At 48.6% G+C, this 19,728-nt stretch overlaps 1 protein-coding gene across 4 annotated transcripts in view; it reads right to left on the reverse strand.

Annotated features, from left to right (window-relative positions):
- Positions 1–2,637: 2,637 nt before the first annotated feature.
- FBXO34 (F-box protein 34) overlaps positions 2,638–19,728 on the reverse strand; it is a 44,889-nt gene continuing 27,798 nt past the window's right edge. For 2 of the 4 annotated variants that reach the window (XM_068398786.1, XM_068398785.1), the window contains 3 exons: positions 19,253–19,357; positions 16,368–16,567; positions 2,638–5,379 (listed from right to left, as the gene is read on the reverse strand). In XM_068398786.1, the coding sequence (XP_068254887.1) occupies positions 3,189–5,379; positions 16,368–16,444 (2,268 nt within the window). In that variant the 5' untranslated portion in view covers positions 16,445–16,567; positions 19,253–19,357 and the 3' untranslated portion in view covers positions 2,638–3,188. The remainder of the gene's footprint in view (positions 5,380–16,367; positions 16,568–19,252; positions 19,358–19,728) is intronic. The other 2 variants (XM_068398788.1, XM_068398787.1) reach the window with 1 other exon arrangement.

Genomic DNA, 19,728 nt, shown 5'->3' on the forward strand with positions numbered 1-19,728 from the left:
CAAGACAAGAGAGCTGAACCCCGAAACGGCACCGCAGAGCCTCGTCACAGGGAGCGGAGACACGGCGAAGGGGAAAAGCTGCTGTAGAAAGAGGCAGGATGGAGGAAGAGCCCAAGACAAGCCTCAGCCAGGGGTGGCTGCTTCGGTGGTGTCCAGGGAGACCACTGAGCTTGATGAAAACAAAGCTTAACCAACAATGGAAACGTTACTACAAGTTCTTCACAGGCACAGCTGGAAAGTCAGTCCCAGGCAGGGGAGCCAAGCACACAGCACGGTCTGTGGTCTTCAGTTCTTCTGAACACCAAATTTTGTAAATCCAACACTGGACTTTTTTTTTTTTTTAATTGCCTCTTTGGAAAAAAAAAGTTCATCAGACCTTGGGTTCTCCCTGAACTGGCGCTTAAGGAAACAGAAATCTGCACTTTGCTACATTATGGGGGGAAAAAAAAAAACCTCACAGGCAACCAATGCGGTTCTGGATGCAAATTTTGTTCTGTAAAACAATTTTTAACACAGGGATAGTTCCTGCAACCGGTGTAACGACTGATGTATAAAACAGCCCACGTTCCTCAGCCAGCTTGGGTGGAGGGCAGGGAGGGGGTAGGGTCCAGAGCATTGTCCTCTACATTTAACAGCTCCAAGGAACAAAACAGCCCCATGCTATTATTTTAGTCTCATTTTTTTTCCCCTTGTTCAACAAAAGTGACCAGAATCTCACACCCTGTTCCAAAAAAAAAATGACCTCACTGGCCCCTTATCTAGTTACAAAATATTTTCCTTCGCTGCTTCTATTTCAGCCTCGCAGGGACTTTTCCTCGCTGCTGTCGGCCTGGCACGGGTGAGCTCAAGTTTTCCAGAGTCTTGGGTGGGGGGGGCAGGAAAGCAGCTTCTTCCCCCTCTTCCTTAATTGAAATTAAGCTGAAGGTCTTTGATGCTGATGGCTTTGGCAAGAGGACTCCTTCCAGAAAGTTGTTTTGCTGCTCGTCCCAGCAAAGCCGGTGGAGCGGATCGAAGCTTGGGCGAAGCCTGTGCCCCGTTAGAGAATGAAGTCACGAATTAACGAGGGATCCGGCTTTTCCTCTCCCTCTTCACAGCTGATTACAGGGCAGCCACACCCTCCTTTTAGCTTTCTAATTTCATTCCTCCTGGTTGTCATAACATCTGCAGCATCGCAGGGGTGGCTGAGCAGCACCAGGGAGGGGTGCCCGACGCCCGGGCTGTCAGGCAGCAGGTAAAGCAGGGACTAGGGAAAAAAAAAAAGCCTTTTATATCTACTGTGAACACCCTGAGCTCACCTAACCCACATTTCAGGCTGTAAGGGCTCAATTTTCTCTCTCTCGCTGTTAATGGAGAGAGTAAAAGCATCTGCCTTCACACCTCCGTGTCCTCACGCTCTGGAACAAAGTGAGTCAACATGAGCGAGTCAACAGAGCGGCTCACCATGAGCTGGCAACGTGCACTTGCAGCCCAGAGCCAGCCGTGTCCTGGGCTGCATCCCCAGCAGCGTGGCCAGCAGGGCGAGGGAGGGGATTCTGCCCTGGTGAGACCCCCCCTGCAGTGCTGCGTCCAGCTCTGGGGGCCCAACATGAGAAGGACACGGAGCTGTTGGAGCGAGTCCAGAGGAGGCCACGAAGATGCTCAGAGGGCTGGAGCACCTCTGCTCTGGAGACAGGCTGAGAGAGTTGGGGCTGTTCAGCCTCGAGAAGAGAAGGCTCTGGGGAGACCTTCTAGCACCTTCCAGTACCTGAAGGGGATACAGGAAAGCGGGAGAGGGGCTTTTTACAAGGGCATGGAGTGACAGGACGAGGGGAAATGGTTTTAAACTGAAAGAGGGGAGATTGAGATATTAGGAAGAAATTCTTTGCTGTGAGGGTGGTGAGACCCTGGCCCAGGTTGCCCAGAGAAGCTGTGGCTGCCCCCTCCCTGGCAGTGTTCAAGGCCAGGTTGGATGGGACTTGGAGCAACCTGGTCTGGTGGAAGGTGTCCCTGCCCGTGGCAGGGGGGTTAGAACTGGATGGTCTTTAGGGTCCCTCCCAACCCAAACCATCCTGTGATTCTATGAGTCGGTCCGTGCGATGCCACGGTGGTTTTAGGCAAACCCAGGCGCTCCAGCCCGGCCGCCGCAGCTTTCCTCCCCTCACTGACAAGAGAACAGGCTGAGCCGGGTGCTCAGCCGCCCCATCCAGATGCTGCTCCCACAGAGCCCTTGCCCTGGCCCAGGTGCTCCCCTGGGGTTCGCAGGGCAGAGGAAGGCCCCAGGTGAGCCCCACGGGAAGGACTCAAACCCCAGAGTCCCCATTTTCCCAAGTCTTACACCCCTACCACCAGCCCTGCGGACAAGCCGAGTCTCTGTCCAACCTCTGCTGCACACATGGCCCAGGGGAGGGACAGGAAAAGCTGGAATTTGTGTGTGTTACACATTACTGACTGTTAACCCGTAATACAGGTTTGGGGTTGTTTTGTTTGTTTCTTTTTTAGGAGGAGGAGCAGTTTTCTAGAGGAAGCACACTGCAAGTCTGAACTCCAGCACAGTACCAAGTTTCTGCCACGTGTTTTACAGTATTTTTATTTTGGAGCAAGAGCTTTACAAGAGAAAGTCGGGTAAGGCAGATCGAGAATGCACATTTTATTTATGTAAAAAAAAAAACAAACAAACAAACCAGACAACACAGGTAAGGTTGCCAAGAATTTTTTATATTCTGACTATACAATAATATTCTCTCTTTTTATCCACTGCCACGTTACTATAACGGATCTTTTCTAGTCTAATTTTAAGGTTGTCCAGTTAAGTTGTCTGAAGAATCTTTAAACAAGTTGACCTTTACCTATTTAGAGTTTCTTCTCAGAAACATTCATATATTATACAGGATATACAGATTTTTGAAACGAGACACTTAAAAACACACACAACTATAGCCGCAACACTATCATAGCTGCATTGTAGTGAGTACGTTGTTCAGCCAGCTGGAGACTCTGTATGTACAATTAGTTTTTATAGTGTTATTTACATAGATGGACTAAAGCTATCTTTAATCTAAAAGGTAAAGGCTCTCGTGTTTAAGGATGTGCAGTTTCATAGCCCTGTGGGGGAAAAAAAAACAACCACGACAATTATATACACTGTAAACAGCACAAGGCATGAGAATCTCCTCCTACCCCAACCGACCTCGCAGGAAAGTGTATGTGCACTAATATTCCTCTTCCACTTCGGCTCCCGCTCCTCTGGTTTTCTTATGAATAGCACGGTTAAAGCTGTGGCAGGCAGGAACCCAATGATTGTCGTGAAGACCTAACTTACAGCCCGGGACGCCCTTCTGAGACCGGTGACAGCACATCCAGTACCCAGGCCCGTAGGGTAAAGCTTGACAGTAAGGTTTGGGATGCCACCGGCACAGCGATACGTCCCCTTTCACGTACTTCTTCTTGCACTGCTTGCAAGGGTCTTCTCTGTAGCGGGGATCGCGGACCCAGCGAGAGTCTGCTGGCCTGATGTTGTAGTATTCAATGATGAATTTAAAGTAGTAGCAAGTGCATTTGAGGGCAACCAGACTCCTAGTAGGAAGCAATCCAAAAATCTTCACTATGATGTGGTGAGGCAGGAAGGCCATATACTGCTGAGGCTCCAAAAGCTGCTGGATTTTAAACCTGGTCTCCAGAAAGTCATGCGAGACCTGCCTTTTTAAGCAGGAAGCATCAAGTACTTGCAAAGTCCCTTCTGTGGGAGGAACAGAAAGGGCAGATGGCTCTGTAGGGACACTGTTTCTGACGCATGATCTGTCAGATGCCAAAGCATCCTCATCCTCATTTTGGGCTGCTTCTCCTGGCTTTTCTTGGGTACTTTCCCGCAGTGGCCGTTGCTCGTGAGCGGCAGGTTGGTCAGCTTGGAGAAAAAACAGCCTCCCTGGAAGCGGATCTTCACTAGAACTGGAGTTAGAGAGCTTCTCTTTCCTGCACCCTTTCTCGGTCTTGGTGACCGATATACTGATGCATAAGGGCTCCTTCCTAGCAGGGTGCAGACTCTGCTTTGGGAAAACTACAGGCTCTTTCGATATACAATCAACAGTCGCGTTCTTGCTCTGCAAGGAATCCAGTGGCAACCTGGCAGCAGCTGGACACGCAGACAGCAGAGGTCTGGGAGGCTCGATTCGCGTTTCAGAATCGCTCCCGCCAGCGGTGATGGCCAACACTGCATGAGCAAGTCCCGAATTCACATTCCCCATCCGAGGATCCAGCCCGGAGGGAAACGGTTGCCGAGCAGAGGCAGCGCCATCCCACAACTCGCTGTCGCCCAGAGGACCGCACCGCCCTCCGTACCCAGCCTCCGCCAGCCCTGCCTCCTCCAAGCCATCCCCCGGAGCCCGGATGCCCGAGGAGACCTTCCCCGCCTCCCCCTCGGCCTGGGTGCCGTTGGCCAGGAGCACCCTCCCGACGTTCCTGCGGAAGCTGTTGTTCCGCGAGAGGCTCCCGGCCTCCCGCTCGCTCTGGCGCCTCAGGCACTCCGACTCCAGCCTGGCCACCATGTCCAGCACACGCACCGGCTCGCTCTGCTGCTGCTCGCCATGGCCGCAAGGTCCCCTCTCCGCGTGGACCTCGCACGCCCCGGCGGAGGAGAAAGGGTCCGAGCTGGGAAGCGCGCCTTTGGGCTGAGCGCTCAGCCTCGTGGTAGGAGCAGGCGTGCAGGTTTTAGCACAGTCCACCAGCAAAGCGTTTGCTCGTTGCTCCAGGAAGGCGACCATCTCTATCACCGAGAGGGACCGGCCTGGGAACGCGCCCTCGCCGCCGTCGTTCACGTAATGCACCGAGCAGTGCTCGATGCCGCAGGCAAAAGGCTCCGGCTGGGAGCACCTGGCGTTCGCCTCCCTCATTCTTTCCAGTTGAATTTTGGCTTTTTTAAGATCTACCGATTTTTTCCTGCGTTTGGCCGTTCTTCCGTCGATATCCCACGTGCTTTTGATCTTCATGGAGCCCAGCCGGGTGTTGCTGCTGCACTGCTGGGCTGCAAAGAACGCGATCTTCTCCTTCGTATTGCCAGGTTTCACCACAGCCCAGACATCCAGAGGCCCTTCCCCTTCTTCTCCCTGATGGATTGTCGCAGACAGGGCGTTCTTCTTTTCCCTTGCACTTGGACCATCTGCTGGACCTTTCCCATTCATATTGCACATAGTATTTGGACAAATAATCCCCAGAAGCTTTCGAGATGGAGTCACGAGGGAGGGTTTTGGGAAAACGCTCAGTTTGGTGCAGTTGTTGGTGTATTTTTCTTCTTGTGCTGATCTCTGATGGCTCGTAGGTGGGCCTCTCAGGGAATCCTGGCTTAGTTCTGGAGATCGCTCCTTCTTCTGTAACTTGAGATATGGCTTTAAGTGCATACCAGAAACCCTAGAGAAACAGAAAGGGGAGAAGTTATAGTTGCAAAATATGCCTGCGTGGAATTAGAGAAGGTGGCCCAGAGTAGGCACCAGCATGCCTCCTACTCTACATCAAGCAGCCCACACCTCAAAATGAACCACATGAGAAAGGAAAAGCAGCAACCGAGGCTGCTGCGTCCACCCTTGGCGAACTTCCTGCAATAGGATTGTGATCTTAAGGATAGCAGAGATCTTCCCATTAGAGAAATCTGCTTCCAGGGGGTTGCAAGGAGAAATCCTAACGTTTAAGTTCTAGCCATGGTGCAGACACAGCTAGAGGTTCACTCTAGAGTTAGAGCCATCCTTCTGTCTATTCATTTCTTAATCCAGCTGTAAGGCACACGTGGGTCCAAGGGTTTATCTTGACATCAGCTACCATATATATATTTTATTTTCAGTAGATAAAGTACAGTTAGAGCTGAAAAGGGAAATTAGCAAGTGTAATTATATTCAGAGATCCCAGCAGTTATCTAATCTCCTAATACCACCCAAAATGAAACCTATCCTTTAGTATATCCATCATGGCAAATTTGGTGTCCTTCCCCATGAGGGTCCTCATGCTATACATCAGATCCCCCCCAAACGAGACAGAAGCATCACATACAGCTGAAGAGAACCGCTTTCAAGTAGGTGTTTTTATGGTTAAGAATTTAAGAGCTGTGCAGGAGACACGTGGATGCTGCTGACATTCCAGCAGCAGCACCGCTCCTGCGCCAGTCCCAGGCGCTCAACTCCTCCTTCGCGTTACACCTTCACCGTCACCTTCAACTCAAAGCTCAAAAATGCAAGAGCCCAGGGAGCTGCCACACAGGACGCAATTACCAGGAGACTTCAGGCTCTTCCCCCAGGAGCACCACATAAGCATATCAGAGAACTAACTATAGATCACGTTTCCATGGTAATCTTCAAATCGTTACATTAAAAAGTGTCCTTTTGCAACGGGGATAATCCGTGCTTGCTGGTTTAGCAACAGCAGGTTCAGTGCCACATTTATCGTGAGCTGATGTGGCCACATTCAGACACTGAGTAAGTTTCCCTTGACAGCCACCACCGAAAGAGTTGCTTTAGTATTGCATTTCTAGCCTGAAACCAGCTTTTAATTAGAAACCTCAAGCCGTAACATCTATAAAGTCGGATAATTTATAGCTGCACTTCACACACACAATAGGTTTGTATCGGCCAGATGCAGCCACAGTCCATCTGGGCTCTCCCCTGCCGTGCCGCAGCACCATCAGGACACACACCTACTTCGAGATGCCCTCGCTGATGCTACGCAGGGCACCCGTGGGGTCGGCACACGAGGAGCAGACCCGCCAGAGCGCACAGGATGGCTGTAAGAGGGAAGTCATAACAGCAGATGCTGCCCAAGAACGCACATGGACGTGCTGTACGAGTAACCTGGAGCGCAGCTTGGGGACCTCCCACGGATCAGCCAGGGCTGCAGACCCTCCAGAGTAACCCACGGCAGAAGGAAGAGCTGAGCCAGAGAGCACCAGAGCCAGCCAAGGGAAGGCTCTGAAAGCCAGGAGCTCTGCTCCCAGCTGCCAACACAACACACAAGTGCGCCAGGGCAACACCTCGGCCGGGCACCACCGCGCCTGTCCAAGCGGAGGAAGCCTCCTGCACTAGAAGCAGCCACCATGCTGCTTAACCATTAGTTCCTCCTTCTGGCCCTAGGGATAAGTTGTGAGGGGATGGGTGACAAGTGTGGGGAGAGAGGTTTAGGGGAGGTACGTCAAGAGGAAGGGCTTTGTTCACCTTTCTACGAGTGTGCTTAAAACCTTGGGGACCTCTTTGGTCCCGTGCAATGCCTTGAAGGCCAGGAGGATGCTGTTATGCTCTTTCTCCTCCTGATTCAACGGAAGATCATCACCTCGCTCTTGCAACCACAGCGCTAAAGCCATCTGCACTTCACCCACAGACTGCAGCAAGTATCCCCTTACTGCAGATATGCCTAACCCAGTCCCTGGGTTAATTCTCTTCCCATGCCTTCTGCGTGCTAATTCCAGCTCTGGTTGGAACTGGGTCACCTCCCAATTTAGTTTCCTCTGCAAAATGCAACCGAGCTACTTTGCCTTCTCAGTTGGATGCTAAAAACTAAAATAATCTGATAAAAATAGAACTTCAGGGTGCTGAAAGAGATGAATAAAAGAGCACGGGAAATCAAGGCTGCTGTAGCTCGTTTCAGCCTCATTTTCCATAGGATCCACCTCATCTCAGCTGCACTTTATAGCTGACCAGGATGAGGCCCCCAATGTGCGAGTCCAGAGGAGGGCGACCAAGCTGGTGAAGGGTCTGGAGGGTCTGACCTACGAGGAACGGCTGAGGGAGCTTGGGCTGTTTACCCTGGAGAAGAGGAGGCTCAGAGGTGACCTTACTGCAGTCTACAACTACCTGAAGGGAGGTTGTAGTGCAGTGGGAGTCGGCCTCTTCTCCCAGGCAACTAGCGATAGGACAAGAGGACACAGCCTCAAGCTGCACCAGGGGAGGTTCAGGTTGGACATTAACAAGCATTTCTTCTCAGCAAGGGTCATTAGCCATTGGAAGAGGCTGCCCAGGGAGGTGGTGGAGTCACCATCTCTGGAGGTGTTTAAGAAAAGACTGGCCATGGCACTTAGTGCCATGGTCTAGTTGACATGGTGGTTTCAGGGCAATGGTTGGACTCGATGATCCCAGAGGGCTCTTCCAACCTGGTTGATTCTGTGATTCTGTGTGCTCGGGCCAGAGCCGAGCCCAGAAGGGCATTTTGGAGCAGTGCTTTTCAGACTAGAGAGAAAAAAGCCCCAACGGCTGCCCACCACCGTAACCCAGGGAGAAGAGGTGCATACAATTAAAGACACGACTTTGCACGTTGAAATCTCACAAGTTAGGAGCAGAAGATGAAATTTCACTCGTGAGTTTTCATGCCAGGGCGTTTGAAAGATGAGCTGAATGTGGTTTTTTTAAAAAGACTTTTCTTCAAGTAGTTTTCAGGAATCCAGCAGGACAATCAGTTCAATACCCTTTATTAAGAGAAGCTGCAAACGAAGGTGAGACCAGGGATTATACGAATGAAAACAGGACCAAACTGGTTACCCCAGCGTGTTTGGAGGACACGTTTAGCCAGCAAAGTTGGTTCAGCTGCTCCCAGCTCTTTCTGGTCTATGGAGAAAGACAAAGGGTAGAGTTCTGCCTCACCTATCACGGCTTTCTCGTTTAAGGTTGTATTTCCTCCTACGTTTCAGATAAGTCTCTGGCTCGGCCAACAATACCATTTAAGGTTGAAAAGTTGTAATTTACATAACAAAATTATGCCTTAGTCAGAAGTTTTACTGCCAGAATAATTGCCTCATTTGAATTCAGCGTTCAGTTCACTGCACTGTTTTAATGGATCCAGATTTAAAAAAAAACAAACCTTCATTTAATAACTTCAGACAGCTATAAAGGAGTCCTGCTAACTCCACCTGGCCAGCTGAATCGCAGTGCCACCTGCCTCCCAGTTTTGGGGCAATGGGGAAGAGAATTTCCAGTTTAAAAGGGATGTTAGTAATGGATCTTACCTGAAATAGAGAAAAAAAAGCCCCCACCTCACACATGCTTTGCTCTGAACATTAAGAAATAAGAACTTTCAGGCAAACATAGTGCACATCAGCAGCACATTTCATTTTAGCTCCCGGAATTCAGCAGAAATTGCTTTGAAGATGAACCACAGCCCAGTCCCCACCCACAGACTACCTTATTTCTGCAACATTTCAGTGCTGGCAAGTGGAGAATTGTGGCAGCTGTGGGTAAGTTTTTAAATATTTAAAAAACACCAGAAATAGTTGTTAAAAGGTGACGTCACTGACAATTCCCTACAATACTTAATTCCAGAATAATTCTGTTTGCTTTCCTCCACCCTTTAAGTTATCAAGCGTTCTAATTTTATCTTTAGAGACAATGACTCTTCAGAAGTTCACAGAATAAGCATAAAAGGTTTTCAATCCCAATCAAGGAGCTTTGAATTGCTGATAAAAGATAATTCCGCCAGGAAACAACTATCAGTGCTGCCTTTACACTGTTATCCCATCCTTAGGCTGATGAAATAAAAGGGACAGCTTTTCTATTTCTGAAAACCAGGATACTTACACTTTGGGAATGACACTGCTGTTTTTACAAGTCGTAACTACAGCTTGTTTCCACTACAGCTTTATCAAGTTAGTTGCTACACAGGATTGATGTAGAAATCGATGCCTTTATACACGTGCAGACCCCTCCTCTCCCTCCTGAAAGGAAGACCCATAAGCTACTGTGCTAAGCTGGGCAGAATCTTTCTGCATCCTTTTGTATTTATATATCTTCTAAATCACAACAGTGTAAAAAGAATCTATTTGCTTTAGTGGAAGCTCCAATGCTGGGGGAAAAATTGGTAGAAAAGGCTCATTTTTCACAACTCCATTCTAGGGTCCACAGAGAGCCTACACACCCCTCGCTGCACCTGGGTCAGACTCGCACGATGCCCCGTGAAGCCAAAAGATTTCCTCTGGCCAGCAAGAACACCACCACCAACAAAGCATAATCTGCTCAAACAGCATAGTCACCCTGCGAGTTTTCTGCACGAAGCACCGGAAGGTTTTATTCAGGCGAAAATTTCAATCAAAGCCCCAAAGTTTCCTGTGGATTTCTCTTTGTAAACACTAACTCCAGTCAACAGAAGTTCCTAGCGTTGCTGACTGCACAGGCAGTGCCAACTACAACTCTGAAAAAACCCTCAGGACATACTAACGTAAGGCAGAGGCCAAAAAAAAAGAAAGAAAAAACCCAACAACAATAAAAACCCACACCAAGCATAACCTCTGGCAAGGCATTTCTCTTCCCTGGCATCCCATTTCTCCGTCTATAAAGCTTAGCTCCTCTGTGAAGGACACTGACAATTATGAGGGACTGAGTAATGAAGGCAAGTTAAACTATGGTCAACCACTTGTTATTTCTGGAAGGGCTCGGTGGGTCCTTTGGGCTCAATCTCCAGTCCCATTTCCAACCCCTCCGCACCGCCGGGGCAAGGCAGAGCAGACAGAGAGCTGCTTCAAAGGCATTCCAGGGATTCTGCCGGGGCGGGATGGACGATGCTCTGCTACTCACTGGAGCTTGTTCTGGCACGTGGCAAGTGTCCAAGCTTGGAGACAGGCGGGTTGGGAAGCACGATGCTCCAGACCAGGGGCGGGTTCCACTTCAGCAGCTGCGGAGGCATCCCATTTCTAGAAAACCCACTCCCTTACAGCAATAACTTCATATTAAAGCAACTTCTCCTGACCCACCTCCCAACGCCTGTGAAACTGCCTCTTGCATCAGAGAGGATTATCGTGGGCTTTGAGTGGCCAGCCTGGGGGGAAGCAGGAGCAAGCTGAACGCGTGGGGCAGAGCTGGCGCAAAAGAGCTGAGGAGCTAATGCAAAGTACGCACCTAACTTCATTTTGGATCCCTCACCACTTGTTCACCCACGTCAGGCGTTCAAATAACCTGTCTTCGGGGGAGATGACATCCAAAAATATCTGCTATAAAATCCATCATGCATGAAATCCATCAGCTTCACCAAGCAGAGGTTTTGGGTGACAGATTGCACGTCCAAACCCAACACGCACAGACTACTCCAGTTTGAGGGCTCCCATCCATTAATAAGTTTTGAACACACGCACACGCCCTTCCACATAAAGCAGAGCAGCCTCAGCTACTTTCTAAATTTTGCAAAGGAAGAATCAATCAATCAGGTTGGAAGAGACCTCTGGGATCATCGAGTCCAACTGTTGCCCTGACACCACCATGGCAACTAGACCAGGGCACTAAGTGCCATGTCCAGGCTTTTCTTAAACACATCCAGAGATGGTGACTCCACCACCTCCCTGGGCAGCCCCTTCCAATGTCTAATGTCCCTTTCTGAGAAGAAATGCTTGTTAATGTCCAACCTGAACCTCCCCTGGTGAAGCTTGAGGCTGTGTCCTCTTGTCCTATCGCTGGTTGCCTGGGAGAAGAGGCCGACTCCCACTGCGCTACAACCTCCCTTCAGGTAGTTGTAGACTGCACGGCAGTTTGCACGGGAAGGGCGGCGCAGGGAGGGCGCAGACACCCTACCTGACCCTCAAGGCAGAATGGTGAGCACTCACCTGAGAGCAAGGGCTGCAGCTCCGGCTCGGGGATCTGCACCATCGACCCCAGCCGTGACCGATGCCTCCACCGAGATGGAGCTGTTGAAGGGAGAGGCAGGAGTGCAGACCTCCGGCTGCAGTAAGTGCCTTGATCTTTCGCCTGGGGCAGGGATGGGCAGCAGCAGACCTGCCTGCATCAGGTGTGCCCAGGTGGAGGACCTCCTGCAGCAGGTGGCTGAGCTGGAGGAGGCAGTGAGGAGGCTGTGTAACACCAAGGAGGCTGAGAAGGAGTTGGATAATGGGGTTCAAGTGCAGTCTCCAGTGGTACCACAGTCCATGGCCAAACAGCCACATACCCTCCCCAGCACCACACTCAGAAGGAAGGAGGGATAAAGCTGCAGAAAAATGGAGGGTCGTAAAGACAAGAACCATCAGGAGGAAGAGACTTCCCCCGAAGCCTGAGGTGCCCTTGCAGAACCGCTTCACTCCTCTGCAGTCTGAGGAGGAAAGACCCGCCACATCAGGAGAGACGCTGGAGCCCAGTAAGGCAGCCCAGTGTGCTCCCCGTATAAAGACCAGTGCTACCAAGAAAAAGCAGAGGGTGCTAGTGGGAGGTGACTCTACTGAAGGGCACAGAGGCACCCACCTGCCGACCTGATGTGCTCTCTAGAGAGGTGTGCTGCCTACCAGGGGCTCGCATCAGTGATGTCACAGAGAGACTACTAAGCCTGGTACAGCCCTCAGACTATTACCTGCTGCTTAAGAGCAGCCCAAGGCATATCAAGGAGGACTACAGAGCCCTGGGAGCAGTAGTAAAGGACGCTGGGGCCCAGGTAGTTTTCTCATCAATCCTCCCAGTCAAAGGGAAGGGGACTAAAAGGGACAGTTGAATTAGGCAAATCAACACATGGCTACAGGACTGGTGCCACAGCCAGGGGTTTGGCTACTTAAGACCACGGGACTCGTTTTGAGAAACCCGGTCCTCTGGCAGCCAACAAGGTCCATCTGTCAGAGAAGGGGAAGACCATCTTGGGTCACAGGTTAGCCAAGCTGGTAAAGAGGGCTTTAAACTAGATATGCCGGGGGAGGGGAACCTCAGTCCACCCCAATTCAGCCAGTCCAATGCCAGGGCCAGCAATAGGTGCCCAGAGACTGGAGAAGGATGGCAGGTCAGCAGGAGAGCACCAGAAGAGCCACGGAAAGGAATTTCAGGCAGCAAGGCGGCTTCGTCGGAGGCCCAACTGAAATGCCTCTATGCAAACGCACGGAGCATGGGGAACAAACAAGAGGAGCTAGAGACATGTGCATACCTGCAAGGCTACGACCTTACTGGCATCACAGAGACATGGTGGGATGACTCTGATGAGCTGTTGGAGAGAGTCCAGAGGAGGCCACAGAGATGATCCAAGGGCTAGAGCACCTCTGCTATGGAGACAGGCTGAGAGAGTTGGGGCTCTTCAGCCTGCAGAAGAGAAGGCTCCGGGGAGACCTTCTAGCACCTTCCAGTACCTGAAGGGGCTACAGGAAAGCTGGAGAGGGGCTTTTTACAAGGGCATGGAGTGACAGGACGAGGGGGAATGGTTTTAAACTGAAGAGGGGAGATTTAGATTAGATATTAGGAAGAAACTCTTGACTGTGAGGGTGGTGAGACACTGGCCCAGGTTGCCCAGAGAAGCTGTGGCTGCCCCCTCCCTGGCAGTGTTCAAGGCCAGGTTGGATGGGGCTTGGAGCAACCTGGTCTGGTGGAAGGTATCCCTGCCCATGGCAGGGGGGTTGGAACGAGATGATCTTTAAGGTCTCTTCCAACCCAGACCATTCTATGAGTCTGTTTTATCTTCCTTGATTTAATGTTTGTTTTCTAATTTATCAACCACAAGAGGACCAAGATCCTTCTGGATATCATGGCTCAACAAATTTCTTCAAACAGTTAACCAACCAACACAAAGTGATGCTATTTAGTCTTCATTTTTGTGCATGCATAATGAGAACGTGAAAGGTTGCAGAAATTAACCTTGGACTGCACTGTTGGTAAGGGACTCGGAGTTCAAAAGAAACAATAAGCAGAAGTAGATCTGAAGGCAAGTCACCAGGTCGTTCTTTTGAAACTCAAACCCGAAAGGAACTGGGTCATGAAGTCAGCTGCACTGCGGCGCAGAGGATTTCGCCGCAGAGAGCGTGACCCAGCAGGCACTCTCCAGGAGTCAAAAAGGTGTTTTTATTATTAAGAAAACATCCCAAACAAGAACAGGAGAAACTCCAACTGAACACATTCCTTCTTCGGGAAGGATACAAGAAGCAGACATGAGCTTCAAGTCACCAAGTGACATCATTTGGAAAGTGGTATCTTAGAGCTCAAAAAGCCTAGGAATAAACACAAGAAATGGTGCAGCGTTAAGTCCCTGCAAAGAATTTAAAAACAAAGAAACAGTAAAAGGTTCTTCAGTTTGTGAGAAAGGACAGGGAGAGAAACAGGGCTGCAAGGTCAGGGCAGAGATTAAGGATACTCCAGGTACAGCACAAAATACTATATTTGACTTTGCATTATTTTAAAGAGGGGTGATAAGGGTAACCACAAGGGCAAAAGCCCAGGGGTTAATTTGAACAAGAACATTGGCAAGGGGAGGATGAAAAAACTTCACGAAAATCTCAAGGAGTGGTTCATCTCGGTTTTAGAATCCAAAATAGACAGGCTCATGAACTGCAGGCCAAGAAGCAAGATTTATAAACCTCTTGAAAGGCAACAATATGAGCTAATAAAACACGTGGCACATTGGAGGTGGCACTGCAGGGGAGAAAGAGAAGGGAGAGAAATCGCAGCCTCTCCAGGCCTGGTAGTTTGGCTTCAATATAAAGGTGCTTTGCAAGCAAAGAGGATTAACGTGACACAGAGAAAAAGGGGGAAGAGGGAATGGTTCAATATGCCAGACTAACCTGAAGGTTCTCAAAAAAAAGTGATCTTTTTAGATAGATGTACTACATCTTACTCACACGGACTTCAGAAGGCACAAGGAGATCTACTAGTTAAGACAGCTTGGCAGAGGACTAGGAAAACAGACCAAGGAGCTGGCTTAGCAGCAGACAGCCCCAGGTGATGCTGAATAAAAAAATACCACCCTGGAAACCAAAGACATGCCTCAAGAATCAGCCTTGGGAACACTCTGGTTTTGTTAGGAATGACCTCAGCACAAATACTACAGGTGCACCCACAGAAATGAAAGGTGTTACCGATACAGCCGAGGCACAAAGCACCGAGTAACAGAAACGGAGGAGAGTTTTGAAATACAGATGGTGATGCACCAGAAAGCTGACCACCAAGAAGTTCTGGAGGTAACTGAGAAAGGTGCATTGGCCACCACACACAGAGCTATGAAAGAGAGGCGAGTGGAGGTGATTAAGCAATATATTTCTTCACCAAAAGGGTTGTCAAGCATTGGAACAGGCTGCCCAGGGACGTGGTGGAGTCACCATCCCTGGAGGTATTTAGAAGATGGGTAGATGTGGTGCCTAGGGACATGGTTTAGTGGTGGGCTTGATGATCTTAAAGGTCTTTTCCAACGAAAACAATTGTATGATTCTATATTCAGGGCAGCAGTGAAAAGCCCTCCTCTCAGGTCTGCTCTGGACAGCAGCATAAACCTTTTGTCATGACTCAGAGGAGATTCACCCAGACTGAGAACCACAATGACAGTCATTATTCAAGAAGCTACTAGATAACGCTTGGGTCATGTAGCACAGCAAAACCACAGGTAAGGATACACAGCTGCATTTTACAGAACACAGCAAAACAGGTAAACCACTGAAAATAAGAAGCCACCCTTACGTAAAAAAAAAGGAACTCAAGCTCCAACGAGTATATAAACTGGCATAAACGTTCAGCCTGGGAATCAAAAGAAGGTTCCTGATCACACAGCCAGATCTGTCATCTTCAATAATGGCTTAATCTACAGGAGGAGAGAAGATGTAATTGATTTTAGGCTGGACTTCCAAGTTTACAAGAGGAACTATGAGATACTGCTTGGGAAAGCAAGGAGCTGGGTGTCCCAGGAAGTCTTTTCCAACACTAAATTACCAAGGGACTAACATAGCAAGTATATGCTGTCTACACAACCACAAAGAACAAAGGTTAAAGTCTGCTTTAAACCCACACAGCTTTTGGAAACCAGAAAGCTGGCTCCCTTCCTCCAGACTGAGGAAGTTTTAAGAGTCTTGGCTTCAGAAAAAGGAAAAAAAAAAAAAAAAGATACATATATTTTCAAGTAGCCTGAACTCAAACTGGCATGTTCTTGCATTTGCATAAGGACAAGTTGTTCTGTGTGGTGTTCCTATAACGAGCCACAGTGAGAGGCGTTCACTTAATTGTCACATAAGCACAAGTGTTTGAAATCAATCGTGCATTTCTTCTTAATAAGAGACGCAGGAGAGCGAGCAGTACAAAATCTGAGCTTAAACTAATCTAATTACTTACTCCATAGTAAGACAAACCACAACAATGATTGCCAGTATTTCCACTTGCTTTAAGCTGACTGCATGTTTTAAAGCCTACTACGACAAGCCATTCTCCAATTAAGTTTTACTTGGAAGCCGTGTTCACAAATTAATGTACAGCTGTTGCTAAAAAACCCAAAGATTTCTCCAAGTACAGTACCAGCTGCAGTGAATCTGTAGCTGTCATTATCAAATAAAAACGTCAAAGAACATTTCTGCCCTTAAGCCATTACAACGTTTCACTTAAACACTACCCGAAAGTAAGAATTTAGACCAAATATTTGAGTGACACACAAGACAACAGGAAAGTAAGGAGAAGGCTAAATCGGTGCTAAATACTTAACTATTGGCAGACCAGCCCTTCTGTTCATACCGTTTGACTTGATGGAAGGTGGAGGACGTGGAATTCAGTGGTTCCCTGTGGAGGCCAGCTCTGCAGGAACTCTTCATCGTAACTACCTCTCCAGCTAAGGCACGCTGTCACAGCCAGTCCATCCTGGGTTATGCGCAAGGCTCCCCCATCAGCTCCCCTTGCCCCGCACAGAGCTTCACCATGTCTCTGCCACCTAGAAACTGAACAAACAAGAGGTACATAAGAAGATCACGTTCGAGTACAGCAGCAATTAAAGCACAGGTGATCACGACTCTTCCCCAAGAGAGAGAAAAAAAAAAATATACACACATATGTATACACATAGATAAGAGATATACATAAAAGAACTTAACATCATGATGCCATTATTGCAGCTGGAGTTTCTGAACACCATTAAAATACAAATTAACGCCCCCCACAACAGCCTGTCTGCACATACGATGCCTCTTCACCTTATATACGACCGCAGCACTACCTTGGCACCTCCCGTGGAACACGCTGTCCTCCAAGCTCTGTGCAAACAGGACGCACCAGATCTTTCTGCCTGTTAGCACCGCATCAAGCTCTGGAGGGAAGTCGCTGCTCGCAGTAAGATTTGACGCTGCCAGGAGTTACGTTAGCGTTCTAATCAAAATAACGTGGCGGATTTCATAAAGGACAAAAAACATGCCACCATGCAGCCTGCAAGCCTTGTGAAAACCGCCCTGTCTTTGCATCACACACAGATAAGGCAGCAGATTTCACCAAAACAAAACTGTTCTGCAGTATCTCTAGGTTGCTGCCTTCTACGCCTTGTCCTTGGAGTAGACACCGTTACCGGTGCTTTAACGTACTTTGACAGTGAAAGAACAACCACCTTTGAGTTGGAACACAAAAGGAAAAAGTGACACAGCAAAAGAGCGCTGGAAAGACCTCAAATACTCAAGCCTGAGATTGTTTCTAAGATCATTTGCCTCCTCTCTAGAGGACCACGCACAATGATGCCGTAATCACAGAATCACAGAATGTCAGGGATTGTCAGACCTCGAAAGATCATCTAGTCCAGTCCCCTGCCGGAGCAGGATTACCTAGATCATGTCACACAGGAACACGTCCAGGCGGGTTTTGGATGTCTCCAGAGAAGGAGACTCCACAACCTCTCTGGGCAGCCTCTTCCAGTGTTCGGTCACCCTCACTGTAAAGAAGTTTTTCCTCATATTTATGTGGAACCTCCTGTGTTCCAGCTTGCACCCGTTGCCCCTTGTCCTGTCAATGGATGTCACTGAGAAGAGCCTGGCTCCATCCTCATGACACTTGCCCTTTACATATTTATAAACATTAATGAGGTCACCCCTCAGTCTCCTCTTCTCTAAGCTAAAGAGACCCAGCTCCCTCAGCCTCTCCTCAGAAGGGAGATGTTCCACTCCCTTAATCATCTTCGTGGCTCTGCGCTGGACTCTCTCTAGCAGTTCCCTGTCCTTCTTGAACTGAGGGGCCCAGAACTGGACACAATATTCCAGATGCGGCCTCACCAAGGCAGAGTAGAGGGGGAGGAGAACCTCTCTTGACCTACTAACCACACCCCTTCTAACACACCCCAGGATGCCATTGGCCTTCTTGGCCACAAGGGCACACTGCTGGCTCATGGTCATCCTGCTGTCCACTAGGACCCCCAGGTCCCTTTCCCCTACGCTGCTCTCCAACAGGTCTGTCCCCAGCTTGTACTGGTACATGGGGTTGTTAATAAAGGAATGCCATTTGAAGATGCTAACTACATGGTGAATGAGAGGTTAATCATTTGCCTACCTTTGAGTAAGCAGGAGCCTAAAATAATATATAAAATATTATATAAACACATTCCAGTCTTCATGAAGAAATCTCTGCCGACCTCTACACCAGGCAGAGAAACACGTCAGAGGGAGAAGACAGAGGCATTGCACTGGCAGAGCTGGAGGAAGAGAGTTTGCCCTCTACTCCATGAATTTGGAAAGACAAGGAGTTAGGCTGCCATGGTTAACAGCAGCAGAAATTTAAGCTTTGTAGTTAAACATCATTTTTCATTAGACTACCCAGAGCCTACAACACGGACCTATCTGCAAGAGCAAAAAATCAGCCTTTTCTGATGTTTTGTGGGCTGTAAAATACATATTCACAAACACTAACGCCTAGTGCTTTATGAAAATCAAAAGTTAAACACAAAATCATTACTTCCCCATGAACCATCAGTAAGAGGCACTGAAATTCTGACTTTTATCCAAGCTTTTGTCTGGCTTTCCTTCTGGCTTTACTGACACTAGCATTTCAGACTCAGCAGGAACTGTATCACAGAAACATGATTATATCCACACCCAAGTAAATGCAACCATACCATTTCAAGAATGCCAGTCACTTTTTCAATAGCTAAAACTCTCTCCATGTATTCCTGGTTTGGAATACCAGATGTCCTACTCCTTTGCAGATCAACTGAGAAATAAACGATAAAAAGCCAGACTAAAAAATTGAAACCAAAATATATCTTGTTTGCGGTAAAGAGCTTGAGAAGCAAAACCATCAAGCGAACTGATTCAGGTCAGGGGCAGCCACAACCCCGATCCAAGCACAGGCGTCGTGTGGTGGGATGTCACGCGTAGACGGGACTAGCACCTACTAGAGGAAAGCAAAAGCTGGCAAAATAGACAGAGACAAGTTCAGATGGGCACGGCAGCAGAGCTCCAAACACAGCTCCATACAAAGCACGCTTTCTCCCCTCCTCTAGCTGCCGGGCTATAGAAAAGAGCTAAAATAGACTATTAATGCCAGCAAGCTACTGACAAATTCCTACTGTGTAAGTCGTAAAAAGCTGTGCTTGTGAATTTAAAAAGAAAAAAAAGAACAATCAGCATCCAAGCTAGCACAGAGATACTTACTGCCTTTTAACTACCACAGTGTGTGTCTTCACCAAGGCTGATCCTTATCAGTGGGCGCTTCAGCTGCTTTCTTAGTTTTGCAGAGAGTTGGGTACAGCCCGAAAACTGAAATGCAGATGCACAGAGAAAGAAAACATAAGAGGAAGTTAAAAACCTAATCTTGTTTGTTCTCCCTTTCTGAAACCGCCCCCAAACATATGCCTTTATGCATAAGATGTGGGAAGGAGTCAGATTTTGGCAGGAGCAAGCGTCACGTCCTCTCAGCAACGGACAGCAGTTCGCTGAATGGTCCCACAAAACCTATCACCAGCTTTGAATGCTGCTGAAGTTTAAGAGAACAAATGTATCAGCTCAACTAGGGTGGATTGGAGGGGGTCAAGGTCTCTTCATCTGTGCAGCAACACACTACAGCTTTTGATATTTTGATCGCTAAAGCTTTACTGCAAGAGCAAGTCTGTTTTAAACAGTAGTGACAG

The sequence above is a fragment of the Nyctibius grandis genome, chromosome 4 (assembly GCF_013368605.1).
Source record: "Nyctibius grandis isolate bNycGra1 chromosome 4, bNycGra1.pri, whole genome shotgun sequence".
NCBI lineage: Eukaryota > Metazoa > Chordata > Aves > Nyctibiiformes > Nyctibiidae > Nyctibius > Nyctibius grandis.